The following is a 10,232-nucleotide window of genomic DNA, read 5'->3' as shown; positions in this document are numbered from 1 at the left end:
TACTTAGTAAAACTTGACCTCATATAGGGCTCAAGCGTTTACTGTCAAAGAGTTCCCGTACCCATAATGCTTAAAGATGGGGTGCCCCCCCCCCCCTTCCCTAAAACATGATCATCAGGCCTGGGCCATAGCTCAGTGGTCCAGGCACCTTGGCTGGTAATCCAGTCGCAGTGTGCCACGGGTTCGACTCCCGATCCCGACGGCCATGTCTTCCCCCCATCTCTCTCCCCATTTCCTGTCAGCCTATACTGTCTGTCCCTCCATGAAAAAACAGCTGCTTTTGTATGTTAAAGGGGGAGGGGTTAGGGGAGGGGATGATATTGTGATGTCACTATATCATTTCGATTGGGCCTTTTGACCTGTGCCTCGATTTGGCCTTTTGAGAAACCAAAAATACAAAGGGAAGACATATTTCAATATTCTAACCACACCTGAGGGTCTATTAGAGTAGGCTAATGTTAAGTCCATAGACGCATACAAAACAGAAAAAATCACAGCACTCCATCTTTAAACAAACCGCATGAATCCCTCCTCTTCTGTAAGGTGTTGCTGCTGCCTCCGTCAGGCTGATCAACGGTCAGAGAGCCCTCTTTGGTCGAGGAAGCGGACGGATTTTGCTCAACAACGTCTAGTGCGTCGGCGCAGAGTCCTCTCTGGTGAGCTGCGCACACCGAGGTTTAGGAACGCACAACTGCCATCACGGGGAAGATGCCAGTGTCATCTGTGCAGGTCAGCAAATGAGATGTTTTTCTTTTTATCCCTTTCATACCGGGAAAGCATCTGTGTCATTTTAGATTTCAACTAAAGAGCATTGTTTTATATTTTGGCTATTCAAAAGTAGAAATGTTCAAGCTCATATAGCGTGTCGCTTTGTGCCCCACTATGAGCTTGTAGATCTGCTATTTTTTGAAGAATCTTGTGCAAATCTTTGAGGTGTAGTTTTTAAAGTGAACATTTTTAACTCAAATCTTTGCTGCTGGGTGTCTCTGGATCAAAATATTTTCAGATGGGGGTCCTTGACGTGAAAAGGTTTGAGTACCGGCACTGATATAGCAACTTTTTCTTTCTTTCTTTTTTCAGTAAACTGTTGAGACTTTAAAGAAGTTTTGAAATCGACCTCACGTCTTCAAGTGTGTCAGGGTCAATTATGTAATATCTTCTTGAATCATAAGCTCGTTTCCATGTGTATGTTCATGGGGGAAACCGAATTCCCATTCATTAACAATATGCGACATTGAGACAATGGGATTGACATTCAAAATTGTATGTAGCTCTGCCCTCCATGCCCTCAGTGCCCATTTACTTGACTGATTACCGCACAAAGGTGAGCAACTCTCATAGCCACAACACTAGAGGGAGCATAAATAATGATCTGATGCCACCCACATTTAGAACAAATATGGGTAAATTCACTTCCCACAGCACTGCCATTCAGCTGTGGAATGCCCTGCCCCTTTCCCTCAAAACAAGCAAATCTTCCTTTAAAACCGGTCTGAAAATTCACCTGTCATTGTCAGCGGATCAAAAGGAGAGAAGGTGATTGCCCAACCTCCTTATACCCCCCCCCCTCTCCGATGTATTTACTTGTATTTCGACCTGTACATAGTTTTAGTAGTTTTTGAGATATCTCGATTATTGTCATGTGTTTGTGACTGAATGCATGGGACCCAAATGGAAAAAAGGCTGCAAGGTCTTTTTTCGGTGCTATTCTTTTGGACCAATGTGCTTTGACTGTACCCTGTACTGTACTGTTTGCATTTTCTATTGTCTAATAAAACATTCAATCTGTACTCCAGAACAGATCAGGAAAACAGTGGTGAGATTCTGGGTGAGCTCTGAAACCTCAGTGAATTGGATGGACTTGGGTTTGAAGAATGCCATTCTTGAAGAGGTGAGCTTCATCCTATGGTTAAAGTTACTATAAAATAGCTCTTGGGTTAGGACCCCCGCAGTGGTGAACTTAGATTAGATTAGAATTTAAACCAGGATGCTTCGACTTCTGCCTTCTCCCTGAAGCCGACCCTTGTTATATACCAGTATTCCCCGACTAATAGCGACTATGCCTGTCACGATGACTAAGCCAGTTAGATCTATCTAACTGCATTGAGACAAAATCATGAATTCTACACTGAAGCTTCAGATCCTTTCAATTTCCGAGCGTAACATAAACATAAACATGAATTACTTGTCTTGTAGCTCTGCTGGATCTCTTCTCCACTCCTTCTCTAACATTTTAATCTAGTTTTTATTTCTTGACGAAATTGTCAATATATTTAGTTTTAGTCATCATAGTTGATGCATTTCTGTGAGATACAGACCCATAAGGATCCATTTAGACCCCTGGTGGTGGTGGTACCCTTGAGAAAAAAGTGATTTAAAAATAATATTCAATCGAACAAATTATGAGAAAATTAAATAAATACCTGCCCTACAAGATCTTACATGTTGTGATGCGTCACATTGTCAGCTTGTAGATCAGCTATATTTGCAGCACTACAGACTACACCACGACGAAGTTGTTGAACGCATAAAAGGCATTGGTGTGTTTGCAGTCAATTCCCATGGGCTGGGGGGAGAGGAAATGTACCAGGTGACTACCATTTGTTTATTACTCTTTCATAGTATAATCGATGGTCGCAAAAAACATATAGGCCTACTTAATGATAAATCAAAGAATAAAGTGACCTTTAAAAATATGTTGTTAGAGCGATGTGGATGCAACATTATTATCATTAATTTGGGAGATTGTTAATATACACAGTAATATACTGGATAGCGTTACTCCAGTAAAAATATGTATGGGATTGCTAAGGTTCAAAAGTGCAAAACTGGAAAATAGAGCTATCATATAGCACTATGGATTAGACATTAAAATGCCTGTCTAAGTACATTAAGTGCTGAAACATTGAATACTGCAAAAGGAAAATTAATGATCTCCGGCATCTGGACTTAATAACGCACTGTCACTACTGTATGTTTTAGTTCAGTAAGAGGAGGGCAGGAGGACCAGAAATACCTGTTGAATGTTTTTTTCCAAAGCAGCACACCCAAAGACGGGAGGAGCTATGCACTGAACATACAAGCGTCATTGTATCCGATTAGCATTAAACCTAATATCAACCATTCTGCTCACTGCATGGGGTTCTGATCAACTTCTACACAGACCTCCAAGTCGCTTTAGGAGGCTTCCTTCCATCATCAGAACATTTTGCTGCTACAGTAACTGACCTGTCCTCCCCCTCAGGTGAGCGACTATATGGATAACTGGGGCAAATATAGTAGCAAAGAAGAATGGCTTCTTGAATGTTGTTGTGGAATCATCCTAGAACAAAGTAAAACTCGTTGAAATACAAGGAGTTGTTGAGCTTAAAATGAGGTGATTCTTATTTACTTGTTAAGATAATATGAGGCACGTTGCTGCTTTATTTTATAGCCTTTTTGGCTGATTGGTATAACTCTATTATTATTCAAAACAATTTGATTCAGTTCTAAAAGAAGCTGACTTCTACCGACTAACACTTTTAAACGTGTCACAGTGTTTACATTATTAACAGAATGTTTAATCACTGGTAAGAGTTTTTAAACACATTTATGTGTTTTATGTGTGTTCGGTTATACAATCAAAAACATGAACACTAGGTGTTCTCGTGAGGTGTTTGAGGTGACTCGTGTTCTAGTGTAGCCTATTTTATACCCATAAATAAACATTTGGCATTTAATTATTTCACACTGGTGTTTAGGTTTTAAACGCATCACATGTTCCAGGGATTTACAAAACAGATTGTGTTGTTGTACATCCCTTTTTTGCGGTATAGGGGGGGGAACGGGGGCAAAAGTAATATGTAATATTATATGTAGAGTAGGCCTAATATATTACTCTTGATTCCAAGTAATATAATATTACCTTTTTAAGACATGTAATATGTAATAAGTAACAAGTACTCTGTTGAGTAATATTGCCCAACACTGCCCACCAGGTACTCCTAAGCTACTCCTCTACATGTTGTTGCTGTTGTTGGTAGGTTTTATTGTCGCTGTATAGTTTTGGCTATAGGGTAATGAAATGTGAATTGGTTGTACGTAAGTTAGGGTGTCTAGTCTCACTTTATTTATACAGAAACATTCTGAGCTCTTATCACAACTCCAGCTCCAGTGTAGCAGCATTCCTTCATTTCACTGCAGTGTTTATCACTCATGTTGCACGCACACACTCACACACACTATAGTATACCAGTAAGACGCGCAAACGCGGGAAGCGAACGCAGCTCGTACATATTTGGGTTTTGGACGTATAGCTGCTTTGGGGACTCCTTATATGGTTATGGCTGAGTCATGGTGACGTATTGATGCAACACACTCCATATTTGGACGTAGCTCCATATATGGGCACAAAGGGGGGACACACGCACACACAGACACACAGACATGATCTGCTAGGTCGTTCACTGCGTTCGCAATAATATTATGCATTAATTTATGCTAGTCTAATTCCTATATTAATGTTAATCATAAATAATGAAACAGGATTGTACAGTTATGTATAGGCTACAATGTTCATACATACAGTTATAATTCTATCAACCAGTTATATATACCGTATATTTCTTTGTTTTTTGTAAAAGCACTATATTCTGATAGATGGTAATCATTGAGTGTTTATTCAGTAATAAACAGAAAATCAGGCGTGAGTGCCCATTTATCAGTGTCATTTTTATAGGGTTCCAGTTCCAATCTTGTCTGTTCATTTCTTTGTGTCATCATTCACCTGTTTAATCTGTCTGTATCCTGTCTGAGACACGGAGAGACATGGAGACTCCTGTTACTGAACACTCTATCAATGAATACTATCAGAATATAGAGCTATTTAACACATTTTAAACAAAGAAAATCACTTGCCCTACCTTTAATATGTTATTTAAAAGATATATATTCTTTTCTTTTCTTTTAAAATGTCAGAAACATGGCCTCGGCGATGTGTGAGGAGCAGTTCCAGTGCTGCATCTGTCTAGACATCTTCACCAAACCCGTGTCCATCCCGTGTGGTCACAACTTCTGCCTGGCGTGCATCCAGGGCTACTGGGACACCAGGGAGACGGCTGAATGTCCGCTGTGCAAGGAGACCTTCTCCCGCAGGCCCACGCTCAAGGTCAACACGGGCTTCGCCGACATCACAGACAACTTCAAAAGGTCTAGTATTTTTTGGATTGATTGATTATTTTATTAGACAATAGAAAATGCAAACGGTACAGGGTACAGTCAAAGCACATTGGTCCAAAAGGATAACACCGGAAAAAGACCTTGCGGTCTTGTTTCCATTCAGATCCCATGCACACCACAATGACAATAATCGAGATATCTCAAAAACATGATAACTATGTACAGGTCGAAATATATAATCCGGCAAGGATCCGCTGACAATGACAGGTGAACTTTCAGACCTGTTTTAATGGAAGCCAGTATTTGCTTGTTTTTTAGAATGCAGGCCATTCCACACCTGAGTGGCAGTGCTGTGGAAAGTGAATTTAACCATATTTGTTCTAAATGCGGGTGGCACAATTATTTATGCTCCCTCTAGTGTTGTGGCTATACCTGTTGTTTGTGTAACATTTCCCTGCCTGGCTTGTCCTAACTTTTTGTTGTTCTTTGAAACACTGCCTAGTGCAACACTAAACATATTTTTTTCTGAATTTGAATCCAAAAGGTTGCTGGAGGTCAAGCTACGGCAGACCGAAGACGGCGGTGGCGTCCCGGCAGTACCCCAGAGGTGTTCCGTGAGGTCCCGCACCGCCGCCGGGCCTCCCGAAGAAGTGTCCTGCGATGTCTGCCGTGGAGACACCAAGCTGAAGGCGGTCAGGTCGTGCTTGGTGTGCCAGGCGTCTTACTGCCAGAGCCACCTGACGCCCCACCAGAGGGAGGCCGCCCTGCAGCAGCACAGGCTGACCGACCCCGCCACCTTCCCCAGCCAGGGTCTGTGCAGGAGGCACAAGAGACCGCTGGAGATGTTCTGCAGGAACGACCTGTCCCCGCTGTGTGTCACATGCACAGAGACGGACCACCACGGCCACGACACCGTGCCCATGCACAGGGAGAGCGTGAAGATGAAGGTAAGGATTGATTAATTGATTGATTGATTAATCAATGGTCAGTCTTGTCTGCCATGTAGTGTATTGCATTCATATGACTTATAAGATCTAATGTGACTATTTTAGTGGTGTGCAGATGATTCTGGTGCAGCAAGACCATGCAGGACAGGATGTATGTGCTTTTTGACACCTTTTCCCACTTGGGAACCTACAGGCTCAGCTGAGGAAGACCGAGGCAGACATAAAGCGATTTGTTCTGTCCAGACTGAAGAAGATGGAAGAGGTCAAACACACCCTGGAGCTGAGCAGAGTACGTTTTACGCAGCAGTGCATTCACGTTAGCTACATTGTTTGTATTCCAAAAGCCCAGGAAAAACAACAACTTATCGATATGTTTTTATAGAATACATTTCATGTGGTGTCTTCTTGTTCATTGCTTTTATCTTGACAGAGGCTAGCTTGTAGAGCATGACAGAACAGCCAGGGTTAGGTATTTCATTCACAGTTTACAATTTAGACATTTAGAAATCCAGAGCGATTTACATTAAGCAAGAACAGAGAATAAAAAAGCATGGTAATTGCTGAGAGTGTTGGCTGATGAATGAATATCAACATCCATTTCCATTTCCAAGGTGTGATTTGGGCTGGGAGGAGGAGTAGGACTAAGGCCCTATATGTCCTCTCTGGGGACACTCTAACCACAAGGCCACTGTCTGGTAGCAGAAAAATGATATGATCAATAATGTCTGGGAGCTCGGGTTTAGCAGTAAAACTGTTAATATTTCACTTGTCTCGCCTTACCTGGTCAGAATAGTGTGGAGTCCGAGATAGCAGGCAGCGTGGAGGTGTTCAGTGAGCTGATGAGCTCCATAGAGCGGAGGCAGGCGGAGGTCATCGAGGAGATGGAGGAGAAACAGAGGGAGGCAGAGAGGAGGGCAGAGGGCCTCCTCCGAGAGCTGGAGGAGGAGATCACGGAGCTCCACAGGAGGAGCGTAGAGCTGGAGCAGCTGGAGCACACAGAGGACCACCTCCACCTGCTGCAGGTATACGGAAACATATGTGTGTTTCTGTCTGGATTAACTGCAAGGACCTACCTGTAGATGTTGCTCTAGAGATTAACTAAGGATGTGGAATCGGAGATGTGGCTCTAGATCAGTGGTTCCCAAACTTTTCAGGTCGAGACCCAAAAGAGAGATTAGGAGTTTGCCCGGGATCCAAACTAATGAAAATAGCACTGTTTGGGAACCAGTTCGATAGTCTAGGTTACTGTAGGCCTAGATGTGGCTCTAGATTATTTTTCTTTTTTACCTTTATTGATAGTTATTAGTGAAGACAAAGGAAAGTGGGAGGGAGAGAAGGGGAGAGACGTGCAGCAAAGGTCGTCATGAACAGGACTGGAACAGGAGACGCGCTGTCAGGCCAGAGTGGTATGTGCCTGGACCGCTAGGCCAGCGGGCGACTGCAGATCTAGATGTGGCTCAAGAATAATTGAGGACCTACTGTATAGGCATGTTATAAAAGTAAACTGACATAACTGATAATTGGATAAATGTGTCTCCTTGTGTTTCCGCTGTAGAGTTTACCGTCTCTCAGCACCCCTCCTTCCAACAAGGACTGGTCTGAGATCAGCGTCCACACATGCCTCTGTCTGGGGACGGCCAGGAGAGCCATCTCTAAGATGGTGGACATCTGCAAAGAAATGGAGAAGAAATTGTCTGTAGAGGGTCAGTAGTATTTTAATTAGAATAGATTGATTTATTTGTACAGGCCTTTTCTAAAGTCCTTCAAGCTCGAAAACAGTAGTTTATACAGTCAAAGCTTTGATCACCTCAAATGGTTATTCTCGTTGTATGACCAGCTAACTGATTTACACATTGATTACATTTTTGTAACTATCAGTATATCCTTTTTGTGAAAGTCCATGTTGGAAAATGAGCTGAAACACAATTGTTTTTCCACCCTCTTATAGAACTAAAGAGGATCCAACAATATGCAGGTATGCTATGCTATGCTGCATGCAGTGCACAGCACGTGCATGCAGACACACAAACACGGACAACACAATGTAGACATGAACACTTCACTCCTCAATTCAAGGTCTCCTTTCATTCGTTCAATCCTCTTTCTTTGTTATCTGTCTTATACCAGTTGATGTGACTCTGGACCCAGTTACAGCTGCGTCCTGGCTTGTTCTGTCTGCTGATGGGAAGCAGGTATACAGTACATTCTGAACTTAGGAAGCGTTAGAATTCTCCACAATAAATGACCAAATCTATTCCAGAGTTCTCACAATGTTCTCAAAGGATTATGTTAGCTGTAAAAGACTTTATTTTTTATATACCACTGGAACCTATAGTGTACCTATTCTGGGCATGTCGCGGCTAGATGAACATTTGGCCAAAATAGCCATATTAAAAGCTCACAACGTGTTGCAACATGATATGTTATGAGCTTGTAGATTGGCTATTTTCGCACAACAGATTTGGCATAGAGGGAAAACATTTGCTTGCCAAATAGGTCAATGAATGGCTTAAGTGGTTCTACTTTTGGTTCAGCTGTTAGTCATTAATTAAACCGATGATGATGATGATCATAATGATTGACAGGTGAACCTGGGGTACAAGCAGAACCGCATCACAGCTCCTGATGATCCCCGGAGGTTTGACTCGTGTGTCTGTGTTCTGGGGAAAGGAGGCTACAGCAGTGGACGTCGCTACTTTGTGGTACAGGTAAGACCTAATATTATAACTAAGTCACCATGACCTGCATGGTGGTCCAGGTTGGGAATAATACGACAAACTGTGAGCTTGGCGTACACCAAACTATCTGATTCAGATCCATATATTCCACTAGTGCAGTATGGCTTAGAACCTTTTTACCCTGAAGATCCCCCTTCTTACATCTGGAACCTATTTCGGTAACGTGTATGTCACCGTAGACACTTAAATCCTTAATTATCCCCCAGAGTTAGTGTCGAAGTGTCCCTTCCTCCACCATCGGTGTATGAATGGGTGAATGTAATGCATTATCTATGTAAAGTGCCTTGGATATAAAGGCGCTATATATATACATTGTGTATATTTTAATTCCAGGTTGGAGACAAGACGGACTGGGACGTGGGCATGGCCAGGGAGTCGGTCAACAGGAAGGGAAGCATCACGGTGAACCCAGACAGCGGCTTCTGGGCCGTCTGCCGCCGGAAGGCCGGCAGCCTGAGCGCCTGCGCCGGCCCCTCCGTGACCCTCCCCCTGAGAGACGCGCCCCGGAAGGTGGGCGTGTTCCTGGACTACGAGGGAGGGACGGTGGCGTTTTACGACGCGGAGGCCAAGTCGCACATTTACACCTATCGGGGGTGCGCCTTCACCGAGGCCCTCTACCCGTACTTTAACCCTTGCCTCCACGACAACGGAAAGAACGTCGCTCCGTTGATCATCTGTCCCGTTGAAATAACGGGAGGAACCGGCAGGGCGGCAGGATATTTTGGACAGGAAGTTGAGGCCGAGGTCCCGCCCCCCACCACACCTCTAGAGCGGGTACCACCGCCGGTGCCACCCCGGCCTCGCCAATCGTCCGTTCGCTCTTTGTCACGTGACACCCTGTTTTGAAGGAATCTCCAACTAAAGTGGTAGACTATGGGCCAGCCAGGAACCATGGGCTGCACAATGGTGGGATCATCTGGTGTGTTTAGAGTAGGGTTGAACTTGAAATGAACAAACCCAGAGCATTTGGACCTCCATACCGTAACACAAACCTGCTTATTTGGGCGGCGGTGGCTCAGGGGTAGAGTAGCCAGATGGCAACCGCAAGGTTCCCAGCTCGAACCCGGGCTCCCCCAGAGTTAGTGTTGAAGTGTCCTTGAGCAAGAGCAGGTTGGTGCCTTGCATGGTTTCCGCCGCCATCTGTGTATGAATGTGTGCGTGAATGGGTGAATGGTTGACAGGCCTTATCGTACATCATCATACATCATCTCATTCCGGCCAATCAGAATTTGCATCCTCACCTTCGGCTAATGCCCCTCAAAAATACCAAACACAGCTGCTATACGCAAGCTCTAAATAGTCTCCCTCTCAGCTTTCCAACCATATAGTTTCCAACCCTTCCAAAAATAAACCTTTCTCTACTTCCTCATGCCTTTAGTTGTCTACCCTT

The 10,232-nt window shown here is 43.8% G+C and overlaps 1 protein-coding gene across 1 annotated transcript; it reads left to right on the top strand.

The window, feature by feature from the left end:
* The first annotated feature begins 3,110 nt into the window (after nucleotides 1–3,110).
* On the top strand, nucleotides 3,111–10,021 carry LOC308334874 (zinc finger protein RFP-like). The gene is made up of 10 exons (XM_080791755.1): nucleotides 3,111–3,244; nucleotides 4,957–5,187; nucleotides 5,702–6,104; nucleotides 6,298–6,393; nucleotides 6,893–7,126; nucleotides 7,660–7,807; nucleotides 8,053–8,079; nucleotides 8,232–8,296; nucleotides 8,690–8,812; nucleotides 9,176–10,021. The coding sequence occupies exons 2-10, from the start codon at nucleotides 4,961–4,963 to the stop codon at nucleotides 9,686–9,688; spliced, it is 1,836 nt and encodes a 611-aa protein (XP_080647881.1). The 5' UTR covers nucleotides 3,111–3,244; nucleotides 4,957–4,960; the 3' UTR covers nucleotides 9,689–10,021.
* The last annotated feature ends 211 nt before the right edge of the window (nucleotides 10,022–10,232 follow it).

Source organism: Protomyctophum bolini, assembly GCF_963924005.1.
Source record: "Protomyctophum bolini genome assembly, chromosome: 20".
Classification (NCBI taxonomy): Eukaryota; Metazoa; Chordata; class Actinopteri; order Myctophiformes; family Myctophidae; genus Protomyctophum; species Protomyctophum bolini.
The sequence above is the reverse complement of the archived record's forward strand: the minus strand, read 5'-3'. Positions and strand labels throughout refer to the sequence as shown.

Excerpts from the sequence above, each read along its gene's own strand:
- LOC308334874 (XM_080791755.1), top strand. The coding sequence starts at position 4,961 with ATGGCCTCGGCGATGTGTGAGGAGCAGTTCCAGTGCTGCATCTGTCTA. Across the intron at positions 6,394-6,892 it reads ACACCCTGGAGCTGAGCAGA|AATAGTGTGGAGTCCGAGAT; the intron begins GTACGTTTTACG and ends TTACCTGGTCAG. Across the intron at positions 8,813-9,175 it reads GTCGCTACTTTGTGGTACAG|GTTGGAGACAAGACGGACTG; the intron begins GTAAGACCTAAT and ends TTTTAATTCCAG.